The 18,077-nt window shown below is 37.3% G+C and overlaps 1 protein-coding gene across 2 annotated transcripts in view; it reads right to left on the bottom strand.

Annotated features, from left to right (window-relative positions):
* Window positions 1-8,420: 8,420 nt before the first annotated feature.
* EFNB2 (ephrin B2) overlaps window positions 8,421-18,077 on the bottom strand; it is a 49,924-nt gene continuing 40,267 nt past the window's right edge. Inside the window, exons 3-5 of one of the 2 annotated variants that reach the window (XM_063304832.1) lie at window positions 14,271-14,363; window positions 13,382-13,495; window positions 8,421-10,904 (exon numbers count right to left, since the gene is read on the bottom strand). In XM_063304832.1, the coding sequence (XP_063160902.1) occupies window positions 10,522-10,904; window positions 13,382-13,495; window positions 14,271-14,363 (590 nt within the window). In that variant the 3' untranslated portion in view covers window positions 8,421-10,521. The remainder of the gene's footprint in view (window positions 10,905-13,381; window positions 13,496-14,270; window positions 14,364-18,077) is intronic. The other variant, XM_063304833.1, reaches the window with a different exon arrangement.

Raw genomic sequence — 18,077 nt, forward strand, 5'->3', positions numbered from 1 at the left:
TCATGCCATTCAAATCTGCTTATGGGGAGGTAGGAGAGTTGGCTTTTGGCAGGGGTTGGATCAAGTCCTGGGGGGTCCATAAGCTTATAAAACATTCTCCAATTTGATGCCTCCAGAAGTGTTGGAATACAACTCCAAGAATTCCCACCAGTGTGGCTGTGTAGATAATCACTTGGTATGCTTTCTATATTTTTCAGGGAACTGATATAAGGTTATTGTTGTTCCCTTGGATTTTCAGTAGGTAATAGATGTGTGGTCGAAGGATACAATTACAGAGAATATCCCATGTCACTCCCTTCAGTGTTTTCATGCTGCTATTTGCAATCTGGAAGGACCTCATTAAAAAGTGAAACCTTCTTCAATTTGAGCTTGACTTATCTTGGCTGCAACACAGTAGTTCATCAATGCCTCCTTCCGGGATACTTTTTCAACTTCCCCTGTATCTCACAGCCCTGGTTTCCCAAAGGTCACTACTAGGCCTATCCCCACTTGACTTCTAAGCCACATCAAGTCATCCTTGCAATGATATTAAAGCTGTGTGTATTATTATTATTTTGACACAAGAATGGTTGGCTAACTATAGTGAATGCTATAAATCACTAGCACAGAAATAGATCTACCAGATACTTTCCACTACCAAAACCTACAGCTGCTCTCCTACTTTGGGAGAAGATTACATCTGCATTCTTGTATCCTCCTCTTTGTTTTTCTATTGAAAATTAAATTCCCCTCCCGCCTCCTCTGCACCTGACTCCCAGCACATAGAATGAAAGTTGAGGAGCTAAAGCAGTGCAAATAAAGGCATCTCACTGGACTGATTTGCTCTTCATTGGGGATGGCTTGTAAATCCAGTAAGCTGAACATGATAGAGCTTAAAACTGCATTTTCTTTCTTTGGGATGGTTCAGTCTGTTGTATGGATATCACTATTTTAGGCATGAATGCTCATAGGGAATCATATGTATCAAGTTTTTAAACATGAAACAAGAAAAAAAATCAGCTTAGAAGATATGGTGATGCTTATTAAAAAATATCCATCATGTCAGTTTGAGTTTATTGTCCCTCTTTAGAGTAAAACTAAAATTAGAGAATACACATTTTAGTATTACCTAAGGGAGAGCATGCCATTTTTATTAGCATTGTGTATATCTACTGTTGTTTTGGAACATGCAGGAGCATTATGAAATACTTCTGTTTGAATAATTAAAGCAGATGCTCTTTTTTCAGACTTCTGCATGTATATGGAAACCGCTTCTGAAGCAGCTGCATAAGTTCACAAACAAACATGTAAGATGTCACTGGAGTATATTGGAATATGGTAGTCACCAGTAGACACTATGCTTAATTTTATTATAACAGATGTCTTGATGTATTATTTGCCAATTATATTTTGTTTGGCACACAGTCGCTCTAAGTTAAAATTATCTGTCTTTTCAATATATATTTTAGGTCTATTCTTCAAATCAACAGCTTTTCCACTGAAAATGATCGATAGAAATAAATCTTCAAGAACCAAATAATGATAACCGTACAAATAGTATAATAAAAATATGGGATAAGTATCAAAGAGTCATAAATCCTGGATTATCACCACTGAACTCCATATAAGAAAAAAATTTTTTGAAGAAGATGATGATCAAGGCACAAGGGTTAATCAATGGAAGCTTGACAATTCTTACATATTTCAAGATTTGGTGGTACCTAAAATTAGAATAAAATCTTATGAAAGTTACTCAAGAATGAACCAAAGCTGCTAATTGGCTCAACTATTTACAGATTAGCACTATAGTGTGCAAAGAAATACAGAAGATGGAGGTCATATGAGAGCTTGAATTTGAAAATGTTATAATGCAATAGTGTAGCTAGGACTTAGTTTTTTCCCATAAATTTATAAATTACTGGGAAAAAAAACAATTCTTAGTGTTTAGATTCATAGTGACCAGATATTCAGTCTGCTCAAAAAAAAAGGATTTATTAATGCCATGCATTCTTTGTTTTTAAAGCCTAAGGTGGTAGATTTTAGAAGCACCACTTTCTTATACTTTAGGTCTATTTTAAAGACAGGTCTATTTTGTTATTCAGAATGGATCATAGCATGTGCATTAACTTATTTTCCATTTCCATCATATTGATTCAGCCCAGATTCATAATGAAGTAATACATTGTGATTTTGAGTTAATAACCCCATGTCAGCCGCTGTTTAAAATGAAAGTACATCTTTTCTCTTCAGTTTAAAAAACAGGGTATACGTCAACTTGTTTTACACTGTGTGTAGTTATAAAAACTGTCCAGCTTTTGTAAAATTCTCTTTGCAGGTACTCATTAGAGGAATTTAAAAATCTGCCTAACACAAAGTCGGTATCACCTATGATTCAGTCCCCCTGTCTCATTAACAACAGTCGTTGTTAATAGTTATAGTTTTTCACTATAGTTGCCATGTCAGAAAATTGGTAATTTTAATCTCATGCCCTGGCCTAGACAAATTGTTTTAAAATGATTAATTATGTCTATTGCAGGCTGAAAATAATCAGTGCTTTAATGGAGGGAAAGAGTGGCTTTGAAAGCACCTGGAAATTTAAGGGATTTGAACGTGTAGTAAGAACTGTTTCTCCAATAAATATGATTGCAACCTAAAGGCCTGAGTTTAAATTTCAGCCTCACTGAACTGACTACAGATACATGCGCAGTTACTTGGGAGTCACTGAATTCAAAGGAACTTACTTCTGCGTAGGCGATACAGAATTGTGATTTTAATAGGCTTAGAATTGTGATTTTAATAGGCTTCAAAGAGTGAAGTACACTAACAGAAGCTAAAATATATTCAGACCTGAAAGGCAATGTCATGGAAGGGAAGAAGGCCTTAAAGACCTGGAAAAAGTGCTTCAGAAGCAAACAATGCAGAAAATACATATAGCAGCATATTCAAAATCTACTTCTATGTGCAATCGCTACAATAGCTATGATTGTAGCAAGGTCAGTGTACCCGATACATCATTACACAGGGCTGATGGAATTTAAATGCTCATACATATGAGAAAGAGATAATTCATATGATCGTTCACACAAGTGCTGCCATCCTCTTGTGGTAAAAAAAAAAAATCAAACATCACTCACACAGGAGTAGCTTCTTTGTTTAAGGATCCTTAACCTAACAAGAAGTAGCACAGAATTACTGTGCCTATACTTTTGACAGTGAATTGAAATTAGAGCTATTTTTGTCTTAGATGGAGAGGTTTTCTGTCAGTTCCAGTGAAACAAATTTCTGCCATATCTAGGTCATATGATAGAGTGTCATTGATACATCTTCCATGCTTGTGGTCATGTTACCATATCATGCAATAGTCTTAGGACAGCTTAAAGTTTTTGAACACCACTGAAGATTCAGCAAGCTCTCATCAGTACTTGTGAGCTTAACTCATCACAGATCAAAATTTCTAGTGAATTCATAAACCAAGGACTAGTAGAAGCTATGTCATTTCCTTACCCAACATCCATTTGTTGGTCACGGTGTGAGAAAATCTGTTTAAAAATTCATATTTAGAAATGGTTGCATTGGGTTTGGATACTGTCTCAGAGCAGATTAACAAGAGATGATATTAATGTGTCACAACCCCCTCCCCAAATACAACTGTTTTTAGAATCTACAGTTGTAATCGAAATTATTCAACCCCCATTGCAAATCAGGTTGATTGTCAAAATGTACAGACTTTTGGCTGTTTGCAATGAACAAATCAAACAAAAGCAATTGAAACAGCTCAACACAACAGCTGAAAGTGTACATTTTGACAATCAACCTGATTTGCAATGGGGGTTGAATAATTTCGATTACAACTGTACATACTGATTTTAAGATTGAATAGTGGAAGTAAGGGTCTTTTGTTCACCCATTCATTGTGCAATAAGGTATTACACCTACTATGTAATTATATATGCACTTACCTGTAAAATAACAGAGTGGAATGGATTGGATACAGACTAAGCTAGTCACCAACTTGTTCTTCATAGACATGCATAGAATTACACTATCAATCACAGTGCAACTATCACTCCAAAGATATTCTTTAAGAGGGCACATTAATTAGTGAGAAGAAAACAATTCCAGAATCAACACAGGAGAAACTCTGGATTCAAGATTCTTCCTCAACTCTTGACTCAAGAAATATTAATAATCTCTTGATTTCTAACACCATGATTCCAAGGTAGTAGTTCTACAATATAATTGCAATATCAGAGTTAAAAGCAGAGGAAAATAATGGCTACAAAAATCTCTATATGGAGAAAAAGCAGCATTTTTGCTTAGCTAAAGACTGGGCCTTTAGATAGTTCGGAGGCAGATCTTTAACTACTCACACTTTATCATGATGATGGAACACTGAAAATTCAGAGTTTGTTCCTTTATTTCTGATCCTGTCAAGTATCAGTGTAAAATGTTAACAAAGTACCAATGCATTGCAATGAAACAGTTTGTTGGGAAATAACATGTAACTTAAAATGCATACCAGCGTGTAATGGTTATTATGGGAAGGGCAGCAATTGACAAAACAAATATGGTAAAAAATTATTTACCAAAGGTTTATTTTGTTGTTGTCCAATTTATATGACTGCTCACACACCAGGGCAAGTATCATAAGCAGGATTTAGTACCATAAGGAATTGGCTTAATGCCATAATAAATAATTGCAATCTGTGGATTTGATGTTTACAAGAATTTGAGAAAAGTAGATGAAACAGTATTTGCACACCAGATTTAAATATTTGGGTGGGGATTGCTAAGCTAAGCTCCATCCTTGTGGGCTTGTTTTCCCTTATTTTCTCCTACAAAGATTTTATTGAACATATGATGTGGTTTTAGTTATTATTTAGTGATATATTGGGCAAAGTTTTTCTTAATGTTGTTTGCTTGGTTTTAATAGGTTGGGTATTATGGTTTTAGAGATATATTGCGTACACTAAAAGTGAAGTGATGACCATTGGCCAATTCCTAGTTTGATTTGCTGCCTGTTTGCCATACAACAACAAAATATGCACAAAATCAAAATAACATTGCTATAATCATGAAGAGCATGACAGCTATGAAAAGTGCAAAATATTTCTATTTACTTTCTAAGGCTCTTTCCTATGCATTTAACTCCCTGCATTGGCCACTAAGGCTGGATATTACCTCAGGAAGTAGAGCTTCTTGTAATGATACTGTGTTGCTGCAAGAATATCAATTTTTCCATCTTCCATCAACCAAGAAATGAGATGTTTCTCAAGTTACAATACCTGCCCAATGAACTACAGATTGACAGACCCTAGGAATACATTTTTCCAAGATTAAAGCAGAAAACTCATTTGTTGTCACTTCCTATTCCCAGGTAAAGCCAAACAAACATCAATGATCTAGAGTAGGGCTACCAATTCTAGGCTGAAAAAAACCAGACAATCTCTAGATGGCAGCAAAGAGTTATCTTTTGCAACCCAAATCTAATTTTCATTTTGCACAATGAGGCTTCTTTTTCACAAACCTGCACTGGCTTGCAAACATGCGCTTTGCCCGAAGTGGCTAAGTCTATGCCACACAGTTACAGACACCAGAACTAAACCTGTGACTTAAATGCCAACTTTGTTCCCATATTTACTTTGGCAATATTATTACACAGTCTAATGGTTTCACCTGCAACTGGGGAACTTAACCTAATTTATGCTCCCAATATGGTGTATACCTCCACTATTCAGCAATGTCTTGCCACAGTTCACATTGGACAATTTAGCCAATAATAAAAAAAAAATATGGCAAAATCAGGAATCATAAATGGCCATATTGAAAACTAGTGAAGACACATTTCAGTCCTTCAAGACATTCTATGGTGACCCCAAGAATAATTGAGAAGATGAATATAAAGACTGGTTTCAGGATGAAATAGTGGCAGCAGAAATTATTAAGTTTAATGCAACTCTTCATGGATTCAAGAAAGACCAACAGTTCTTACCTCATAACATACATTAGCTAGCTTCCGAATACAAGAACATCTGTGGCTCTGTTATCATTCTCTCCCCTTCCTGGCCTCCCTTTCCAACAAAACTTATGCATTTGTGTGTGAGAAATCTGATGCAATCATAAATGTGAGGGGCCACAAGACTAATTTTGCATTAATTTTACTGCTCAGTCTTTGTATCAGAGGCAGGACCAGAGAAAAGCAATCTTTGCCCATCAAAAATTGCATCAGCATATACTAAAATGCAAATATAAACATGGTGCTTCTTCATTTGGCAGAGGCTGTCATTATAAATCTTACAAGAAAACAGGCACAGTACACTGTATTTATTCTTCCAGGCATACTGATTCTCTTCAAGAGGTACCCTAACTTTATAAATCATACTATCTTATAATGGCTTCCGTATTACAAATATGAGATTGAATCTAGATTCCAGCCTGAGTGAAGTATAACATCTATGAATAATTTCAACTCAAGGCAGGCAAAAGTGTGGTTGCTCAGAAATAAGATCTGCAGCATCTTTCTCTGGGATGGGGAGAAACACACTTTCACTTTTTCTTGATCCACTGAAGTACAGCAATACAAAAAACTAGTATTTGGGACATGAGCCTCATGTGGTACAGAGTGGTAGGTGGCAGTATTGCAACTGAAACTCTCCCCACAAACCGAGTTCAATCCCAGCAGAAGCTGGATTCTCTCTCAGGTAGCCGGCTCAGGTCGACTCAGCCTTCCATCCTTCCGAGGTCGGTAAAATGAGTACCCAGCTTGCTGGGGAAGGTGACGACTGGGGAAGGCAATGGCAAACCACCCCGCTATAGTCTGCCAAGAAAACGTTGAGAAAGCAGCATCCCCCAGAGGGTCAGACATGACTCGGTGCTTGCACAGGGGACCTTTCACCTTTTCACCAGTATTTGGGACAGACCTCCTTTTCCTGAAAGTTGTCCAGTACTTTACCGTTTTTTTGTTCAGTCCACACTATCTGATAAAGTTGGTCCTGACCAGGTAAATTTTATTTGCTCTGTGTCCCTATATGTAACCCATAAATGGATACCATGAATTAATTCTTTGCTCACAAATGACTTCAGACTAGGTCTCAAGGTTTATATGCTGCCATGCAAGTTAAAACTTAGCTCTCCCAAGTTCTTAACAAGCCATTCTTAACATTCTTGAGAGAAAGAAAGCTCATTACACTAAAAATTGAACTTGGAAAAGAAAGGGAAAGCTTGGGAAACACTACCACCACCACCCCAAAAAAAAGCCATTGAATGCATTATTTCCATAGGAAAAAAATATTTTATTTTATTTTTTTTTAAGAACAAATTCAGTTTGAAACAGATGTGGAATGTGAATTTTCATAGATTTCAATTTCTGGAAGGGGCTAACTGCAACGTAGAACAAAAGCAGATTTCAAAACTAAGACAGTCTAGGGTTTTTTTTTAAAAAAAAAAGAAAAATTATTTATAACTCAAGCGTAATACTGTGTTACTTACAAACCGGACAAAGGAATTTTTAAATAAATATTCATGATACACAGTTACAGCACAAATATGCAGCAATTTGGCAACCTTTTTAAATCTTATCTCTTTATCCTGGATACTGTGCAAAGGGGAATGACACGGCCTTTAAACAAGCTGTAGCTAAATACATAGCAAAAGTCAGATTTTATACAAAACATCTCGCTTAGACTTTATAAAAAACCAGTGTTGCTCTATATACACAGTCTGGTTAAGAAAAGATGTTTATTCTTGATTCCATGTGTATTTTTTTATTTAATCTTTATTTAAAAAGGTGAATAAGGCTACTGTAACACCCCAAATCCATATACAGTAAATCTGAACTTATTTACAGCATCTTCACTCTTAAACAGGATGATGTAAATTTCAAAAAGTTAGGGGTAACACAAGCAAGGCATTTACAGTAACTTTTCAAAGCTGAACCAAACACCAACTCAAGGAACAGTTGGTAAGATTGTCATTATTCTGCACAACACACAACACAGGTACATGGGGCTCTTTTCTCCCCACCCCCCCTCCTGGGTTGCAGGTTGCTCTTCTTTATAGATTTATCCAATATCCCCCTCCCTCCCCATCTTGAGTACATAATGAGAAGGTCACTAACTGACTAAATAACCTCTTTCGGGTTTTGTTTTGTTTTTTAACGAAGCCCATCTATTTCTCCACTTCCCCTCAAAATCTTAATGACTTACAAGAAAAACCTCGCATGGATGGATTCTTAGAGAGAAAAGCTTTAGGAAAGAACTGCTTCTGTGCTGTAGCTAGTTACCATAGTAACCTCCCACAGAACCACGCTACTTCTTTGCTTTCCTCTCCCCTCCATCTCTCCCTTCTTGCACCAACGTCATTTTCAGGTTCAGGAAATACCGAGAGTAATCATTTCTCTGACAGGACTCTGGCGTTTTTTTGTTTTTGTTTTTGTTTTTGTCTTGTTTTGTTTTTTTGCACGTGCTCTGTGGAAGTTGAGAACCCTAAAATGCTGTAGCTACAAGTTCTTTTCGGTCCAGAAAGTGAAGTGTTGCTATGGTAACAGGACTGTGTGATAAGACATCTATTTTGCATAGCACATAAAAAAGTAGATTTACGTCCCCCGGGGTGCAGAGGTTGGAGGGAGACCGACAACTATGCTTCAAAGCAGGAACTTTTTAGTTAAACTTTCCTATTGGTATCCAGCTCACAATACTCCATCTCATAAGGCAAGGCGGGAAAACACAGCACAGAAAAGTCTTATCAGAATATCTTGTTAAAATACATTGTGTAGTTATACACTTATCTCATGATTCAGGGGCTTTGTTTCCTAGTCTACTGATTATGTAAGACAGCTAAGAGGGCTTGGTTATTTTTACATTTCCTCTCCATATTGTTCTTTTCGGAGTTAAAGATCTATTTTCCCCCAGAAGTAGCCAAATTGATTTCATGGTCACAGAGGAGTTTCACATCTTCTGTATGGATTCTGTGCAATCTCAATATATAGATATATTAGTAATCTGAGCAAAATCTGCTACCGTATATCCCTTGGGTTCTATACACCTATTATAAATAAGTCATACTATACCTCCCCTTCTTGTAGCTGAATGTGTTGCATCTTTACAGACCGCAAGTGGCTTGCCGTATGTGCTTTATTTCAGAAAGAGAAAAATCTCATGAACGGCAGTACAGGACTAACCCAAAATGCCCTGCCAGAAATCAGAATGTCAAAAGGCTTGATTGAAGGAAAAATATAATCCTGACCAATTTTTATAGAGATGTGAATGTTTGTTTTAAGTGATGGAATTATAGCTCGCTTGACCATTAAGCTTGTGATTTTTCTATGTCAGATGTTGCTGTTTTTTTTTCCTTTTTCCCTATTAGATAAAATGTGATAAGTAATAGCAGCTGTGTCTGCTTTAAAAAGAAAAAGTCATTTGAAGCAGACCAAGATTTTGCTACAGCTAGTTCAAAGCTGCAAATCTTATTGCTGGTAAAGTACCACAGCAGTCTTGCCCTAATATATCACCAGCAGCTTCTATTGTCTTGTCTTCCAGGCACATTAATTTACTTGCACTCTTTTAGCCTACTTTGTGGGAGAACTATTTTCTCCTGCAAGTTACTATTTCAGAAAACCTTGGCATCCTTCAAGTGCAGACCCTAATCAGCTGCTCCTATTGCTGTGTGTTAACACTCTTCATGGAACTCCGGATATCAAAGTGCTGTGCTACTTAAATTGTCTAGCTTTGTCTAGTTGATATTCCAGAGACAGTAGCATTCTTTCAGCCCTTCCCTCTCTCTTTTGCCACACGACATTTACATTGTTGATTCTGCTGACAAGCTAGCTTTTGGCCGGAAGATTCTCCTTTCAGCAAGCCCAGTCTCTCCCAAAGCATTGTCCATTCAAGTAAGGCTGCTTTTACAAACAGGTGGAGTATGGAATGGCAAAAATAATAATAAAAAATCACTTTTCCAAAAGCAATGCAGGATACGGGGTGCATGAATTTTCATATGAAGGATGACAGAATGCTATTCAGTTGAAGTAAAATGCCACAGGGACTGACTAAAAACAAACAAAAAAGTTTAAAATCTTACTTAAAAGCAGAGGTCTGTAAGACAAATCCATAAGCACCAAGAGAAGCACACACAAAGTCACAGGGCTGCATTTCAAGCTTGATGACTTAAGACTCTCTTCCCAGAATGCCTAAAACCATTAGTAACTGCGAGTTGCTCCATCTTCCCTGGGGGTTTTGTACGTGCCTGAATGCCTACCGCACATGGCTTAGAAGGTGATGAACAAACAGTAATTGCTATGGGAATCTTCTATGTAACTTCTTCCAGCTTCCAAGTAAATGCTTGTTCACCAAGACAGGAATTCTATAGACTTGAAAGCTGCCCTCTCAAAGCAGCTCTCTGTGATAGGGTGAGGCTTGCTGTTCCCTCCTCTGCATCTGGTCCAGGAACCAGCACAGTGGCTCAGCACAATCCCCAACCTCTGTGTCATGGATAGCATTTGACCAGACAGAGAGAGAGTTTCAAAAAAGGTACCACACTGAGTGTTCATCAGACCTTGTAATAAATGTTTGCTGGGCTCTGAGGGGGCATCTCTTGAACTATGTACACAGGATGTCCATAGTCACCACTGACTTTCTCATAGTGAGGGCAAAAGACACTATCTGCAGTCCTCAGAGGGATGATAATGTCACTGGGTTCAGACCCATTGTTGTTCCCACTGCGTTTTGGGGTTGCTAATGTACTAAGTGACAGAGTTGTCGTGTGCTGAGGCGAATGCTTCCTGTGTCTCCTTCGATACTTCAACAAAAGAACCACCAGTGTGATGATGATGAGGAGGAATATGATGGACCCTGAAGCTATCCCTGCAAATAAGGCCACCTCTGAACCAAGGATACTGGAATGTCCAGCTTTGCTCCCATCTGAGTTGGGACCTAGGAATAAGGTTGGAGGGGGAAGGGAGAGAAAGAGAGAAAAAGAAGGGAGAAATCTAAGTTCAAAACAATCACTGTCCCATCACCACTTTGCAGCTGTCTTTAACTGTCTTCTGAACAACCTGAATAGCTAGATGCAACCAGTAATTCGTGTTACAAAGAGACAGCCTGACTGTTGCTCTCATGTCATGTTGCTCCCAAATTACACTTTGTTCTCTGTATCTATCTTCACCCATCAGTAGTGAACGACAGCACTGATAAAACAGCCTTTGATGCGTGTCATGTCTCTACAGAAGTTGGCCAGCTTAAGGCAGCTAGTAGAATAAAATAGGGAAACATGAATTCTTAAGACTCGTAGCTAATCTGTCACTCTCTTTTTTACAAATACCAATTTATATTAAACTATACCACTGTGTGTCTGCTCCTGTATGCATATGCATCTTTATTATATAGCTCAGAAATGAAAACAAAATGGAAACATTTATGAGCTGAATAGGTAACTTTAGGCTTCAGTGTAACTGTTCTAACACTGACTGAAGGATGCAACTGACATCTTCATATCAATGTTGGGATTCTATCCAAACTCAAGTCTTGGAACTGCCTTTAATAGCTTTCCATACCCAATGTAACTCAACTGGTACACAGAAAAAGCTGGGAGAGAACCATAGTTTGTAATGGGGCATCATGGTCCACTAGAACCTTCTAGAGCAGTGTTTTTCAAACTTGGCAACTCTAAGATGTGTGGACTTCATCTCCCAAAATTCACCATGCCATGCTGGGAATTCTGGGAGCTGAAGTCCACACATTAAAGTTGTCAAGTTTGAAGAACACTGTCCTAGAGCAATCCAGGGTGCTGGCCATGGTTGGTAGCAAGGGACTTGCTGCTTATAGAGTTCAAAATAGTTAAAGGTGTGACATCAGAAACAAGCATAATGCGAGCAGCAGTCCTTATTGCAAGGATATTTAAGTTTTATTAATTAAATCAAATACTCCCTCATTGGAAAAATCAGTGCTAATTTAACTGCAGCTGGATGCCTGATTTAAGTTGGAATATTGCTGTGATAGTAAATTTAGGTGAAAAGCTACTGCACACTATATTTATAGTACAAAAGTGTAGATGCTTAATAGCTGCCAACTAAAGGGTCTATAAGCATGAGAGCAAATAAATTTGAAAAGAAGCCATGAAACAACTGAGAATTTTAAAATAAACTAATATCCATGATGACTGAACAGTAATCTCAATTTGCTGTTCTTTCTGCTAACTTTCTCCAGTGTATTCTTTCTTGTTCAAGTGAAGTAAAGAGAAGAAGCTGATGTTAAAGTGGTGGCTGGTGATATAATTAACTAAGCAAAAATACCAGCCACCATGGCATGCCAATAAAGGGAGAGAGGTCTTTTGAACCTCATTTGTCGGTGTTAGGAGATGGGAAATAGCAGCACAGAGTAGAGCAGTCACCATCATGCAATCATGATGAATGTAGCAGTGGATGGTTGCTCTAGCAGAAGAGGAAGCTTCTGATGTCAACAGGGACAACCTTTGTACAGCAACTGTGTGTTTGCATGGGAAACTGCAGTCAGGACAATATCTCTACTGCTGTCCCCTCCACATAACTGTAGGCTGGTAGTTTCACCATGTCAGGAAATGAAACCTTCATACACGCTGCCAGGACACAATGGTGGCAATCCACAATTGGTTAAATATAAAAAGCATACTCAAACAATAACAGGGTTTAAGGGTGCTTAACTATGTACTAGACTGCAACCAAAGTTTTCCTTCCCCCCCCTTAAAAGCCACTTCTTAAAATTGCAAAATGTTTTGGAAAAAAGGACTGTTTCTAAAGATTAGTAGCAAGTTTGTATGAAATCAAATTCATATGAAATCAAACAGGAGAGAGAGAGATTACATTTCTGCAGAAGTTTTATCCTCTTTCGGATTGGTATATTTTTTTAAAAAAATTGCTGTCGTATATTGAATTTGTTTAGTTTGCCTAATACTTTTTGTGTGCAATACAATGTTTCCAGGATCCAATGGATACTAGAGACTCCCTTCTATAGGTCGAAAAATGTGATGCACAGATTGTCCCTTATCAGCAGCCAAAAGCTCCATGGCCATGCAGGTGATAAGGACAAAGGAACATACTGGAATGATATAAGGGAAGTTCTGAAGCTAAGCTTTTTCATTCCCCAACATACTCTGAATTTCTATGTGTGAGAGGGAGGGTTATGCCAGTCTTGGAACAGGCATAGTTAACTTCTTTCCAACCAAATCAGTGGGAGGAAGCATGTTTTTAAGAAGAGGGAAAAAGGAGAAAAGCCATTCTGTCACTCTTGTTAAAGCTGGTGCAAGCTCTAAGGAGTTTAGGAAGTGGTAGCTCCTCTGCCATAGGTAATCTCTCCCCCACCCCGGTCTCCATAGGATTGCATTTAGATAGCCCATAATAGAACCTCCTTCAGGATCTAGATGTTCTCCTGTTTACCTGCATGATCCTTTACAAAGGGACTTGTTGTGGAGCTTTTCCCGTTGGTACCAGCTTCCTGTTCCGGGCGTTTAGTTGGATCAGCATTATTTGGGGACCCACCAGAATTGGGAACTGAAAGAACACAAATGATTCACTACAAACTAACAATAATGTGCTTTATAAGCTGGTTATCAATTTTCATGAGGCATGAATGGCTTTGAACAGAAGGTCCTTTATGTAGGACTACAAGGAGATATGAGAATGTAATTTTCCTCTTTAAAGCAAGCTTTAAAAAAAAATGCTATGTAGTTTTTTAGAGATTTAGATTGTGAAGCTATCAGCGAAAATGAAGGGGATTCCTGAAATTGGCAAGAAAGCTTTTGCAAATGACATTTCAGCACAGCCAAGCAAGTTGATTGACTACTAAACCAACCTCTAATTAGGAGGAATAATTCTTTCTTTCCCTGTACAATAGGTTATCTGTAGATGAGAAAAAGACCATGAACAAAACCCTCATTTTAGTGAGGTTTTGTTACAAGCAAGCTATGAAAACATTAGCTCCCTCTCCTTTTAAAATTATTTTGAGCTGTGAAACTGTACTTTAATATATAGTCTACAAGCAAGAATAACTGGAGCACATAGTGTTTAAGGATGACTTATCCTTCCAAGAAGAGCTGTTCAATGAAAAGAAGTTTAGTGAATTAACTCTTCCTATAAAATCTGTCAGTAATTTAGGTGGAGAAAATAGAATTTTACTTCAGAACATAAAAGAAGACAGTTTCACCCTCTTTGCAAAGCCAGGGTCATTGAATTGGGGAGCAAGGGCTGTTCACAGTTGTTTAATGAAAATAAAATAATAATAATAATAATAATAATAATAATAATAATAATTAATAATAATCACTACCTTGTTCAACTTTCATGAGGATCTTCATGGCTTTTGTCTGGCATACACCTCCCTCCTGGTTATCCAAGCCTTCCAATGATCCATTGGATGTTGCTGATTGGAAAACAAAATAAAACATGAAATGAAAGTTTTCGGGATACCACACAGCCACACAGAACAAGAGTAGTTGAAAATAGATGTCACTTGTCCAAATTTACTCCAGTTCAAGTTTATCCCAAAAAAACCTCACTAAAAATATTGGCAATTAAGAGAACAAAAACACATCCAATACAGGCTGTGCCATGTTCCTGATATCTGGTACACATTTTTTAGGTTTCTAATTCATCCAGGTACTTTTTTCCATAGCTGTGAACTGGCTTATTATGCCAATGTTTGCTCTCCACACCCAGCACCTCCACTCCCTTAAAAAAAAGGAGTTATCTCAGAGGAAAAAAAAAGTTTGCCAAGTTCAGCAGAGCAAGCAAGTTTACTTTTTATTTTTTTATTGAACTGAGATTCCACAGATTAAACAAATCACTTTTTTTAGATTGTGACAAATTGTAAATATCTCTGATTTACAGTTTATGACAGTTCATTTCATTCCTATGCCCACGTTTATATTCTAAAAGGGCACAATATGATGTGGATTGGAGACTAGCATCTATTTAGCTTTGTGTCTTCAGTGAGGCAGGTAAGCTCTGGGTTTACTTAAAAAAAACAGGAAAAGGGCCATCAGTTAAAGATAAAGATACTTTAAAAAAACAACAACTTAGTAATTCAAATCATTATCTCACCTCATTACTAATTCCTTAGCTTATTTACCTTAACAGAAAGATCTTCAATCCTTTAACTACATCTGTCTAGCAATGTATACCACCCCTAGCTGAAAAAAGACACTTTCTCCTTAAAATGGAATTGCATTGCTTGACAAAATTCTCACTGCAGCAATCATATTATTTCAGCTTACCACTCTCTTCACACAGCCCAAACGCATGTTCTAAAAGTGCTGAAAGAGTATGCAGATTAGCTGAGAGCTAAACACAAGGTATCAGTGTTGGTTCCTCAGAAAGTTGCCACTGGAGCAGAACTGAAGAAAATTCCTGACATGGTATTGATTAGAAGACCATGAGGGCCAGGATAGAATCTTCAGGCTACCAATCTGATTCACAGAGTTTAGTACAGAAATCATCCAGAAATAGTGTTGCAGATTGTCCATCTTGATTTACAAAACTAAAGTAGCTAATTGATTACAATCCTACTAAATGGCTGATCTGCCTTTTAAAGGAATCCTCCCTACAGACACACACACACACACACACACACACAATGCTCTTCAGCCTTTCAAAGCACATATGCCACATCTGGCCACTTACTAAAAACATTAAAGAAAAGGAAAAAGGAAAGGCCATGAAAATACTTGTAGGGTTTCCCATGGAGAAAAAGTAATTAAATGGGACTTCTGGCACTAAGCAGAATCTCCCTTTCATCTAATTTAGATAGGGCCCCATAAGTCGTCTTTTTCTTTAGGTCTTTTAGTTATCCCACATTTTTTTCCTGGGGGATTTTTTTTTCTTAAAATGTACCACATATATATATATGAGATATATATTTCCTGTTTCCTTCATAGGCCCAGAGTCTTTCACTACGTCTTCCCAGCCCCATGTTGATATTTTTCTTTCTCTAATCTTCTCACTAGCTGCAAAAACTATGAACTTTTTCTCTGCCTTTGATCTACTTCTTGCTTTTGTTCTACTTCTCCCTCCTTGTGGGTGTAACACAATTCCTCCCTACATGAACTTCCCCTTCTTGCAGCTCCCTCTCCTATTTTCCTGGCTTCTGAAGCGCATTTTGTCTTTTGGTGTTAGAGACAAACAGCTAACAAAATTTCACCTCTTTTTTAACTTCTGGCGTACATTTTTAAAGTGAGTAATTCAGGAGAAAACCAATGTGAAGTGTTACATCTGCACTGCTAGAAAATAATGGAGATGTATAGTTTTGTTTTGCTGAGATCTTTTTCTTCCCCGGAGAAAAGAAAATCAATACTAAGAACCAGTTCTGGACATAAATCAAATGCATCTTTTTGCTGTGTTTTTATGACCTTTTTGTTTTTTGCCTTTGTGCCCATATGGTTTACAGAAATAATAAAATTAAACTCCAGTAAACAGGAAAGTTAATAAACTGTGGCTTCTTGTTCTTAATGCCAAGATGCAGGAATTCACTTTCCTTTACCTACTTTCTCTGATTAAAATGTAAGAAGGTATATATGTCATGCTGATCTTCAAAAAAGAAAAGGTGTGGTTTTGTTAACTGTGATGGAGGCAACAATAATCATGTAAACAATCCAGAGCTTAACCTCAGTTACAGAGCAAAAAAAACCTTGAAAACTAGTATTGCCAAAGAAAAATATACAATTACATAGTTGCATTCCTTAAGGATCTAAACCTGCCTAGCTTGAAAGCTGGTGTTGCTCACAAGTCTCTACCGAAATGTTACATTTATAATTTAGTATAGTCTGAAGGAGTTATAAATATTTGGTAAATGATTTTGCAATAAAAAAAGTATCAGAATTCTTTACTATGGGAGCTAGTGGCTCCTTTCAGAGCAAATTTACTCTAAAAATCATGTTTTTACATGTTTACTTTTCCTTGCCTCTGATAAAGAACTATCTATTCAAAATTCTTAAGAATTTATACTTTGATATGTCTGAATAAGCAAGTGAGTGTCTTCCTGCCCTGGCTAATGCATTCCGTGTGTGTGTGCGTGTGTGTGTTTCATGTTGTATATGACTAAAGGACAATAATTTGACAATGTTTAGCTAAGTCCGTCAGAACATTTGCACATTAGAACACACAAGTTCTCACTAGGCTATTATATTCCTCAACTTTCATCCTTCCTTGGAGGATAAATACATTTATAAGTTTTATCCAAAAACACAACACAAGATCCAGCTCCAGTACAACTACAGCTCAATGTGGTAGCCTCAGTCGGTTGATCTTTTCATCCTTAGTTCCTGTCATGTAGTCTGAGGGGACCCATGAGTCAGGAAACTACACAAGCTCTCTATTTCTGTCAGACGTGGACAGAAGAAACTCCTGACACTACCATTTGATCCTACCCACATTCAACTAGGTTCAGAGCCACCTAGTGACTAAACTGTGACACCATCCACCATGTAACTGATGCAATGGATTGCTGAGGGCCATGTAATCACAAGGCAGGATCACAGCAAAAGTGCACCATAATAAAAATTAGGTGCCTAGCTACTTACTAGCAATTTGCAAGTATATCAATAATTTGTGCACATTTGCAAATTAAAAAGACAAACTCTGGGTTGCCACATTAGCTAAGTTTACTTTTCGAACGTGTATGCAGAGAAACATAAAAATTGGAAACATGTTTTGAATTGCTCTGTATAAATGTTTATACACATTAATTTCTGCATTTATAAACAAGTTGTCTTGTTTTCTATTATCTGACCCAGTACTACACAGCTTGTAGTCCAACAAGCTAAGACAGCCTAATATTTTCTGGGGGGTTTCAGCATTTGGTATACAACCTACAAATTAATGTTTTATGATTAATATGATATGAAGGCAGAAAGTAATTTTTTCTCATATTTGAGATACAAATAAATTAATCCTGTTTGAAACTGTATGAAACTGCAAAACATCAGCCATATATTTCTGTTAGGCTACAGAAGCATAGTGTGTCTCAAGCTGGGTTGGCCTATTTGAATGTAAACTTGTTTCCATCACAGAGATTTTATTTATATGATCCCATTTATTTCCTGAATGTATAGGATTTTTAAAAAGCATGGTTGCAGCAATA

Source organism: Candoia aspera, chromosome 5 (assembly GCF_035149785.1).
Source record: "Candoia aspera isolate rCanAsp1 chromosome 5, rCanAsp1.hap2, whole genome shotgun sequence".
Lineage (NCBI taxonomy): Eukaryota > Metazoa > Chordata > Lepidosauria > Squamata > Boidae > Candoia > Candoia aspera.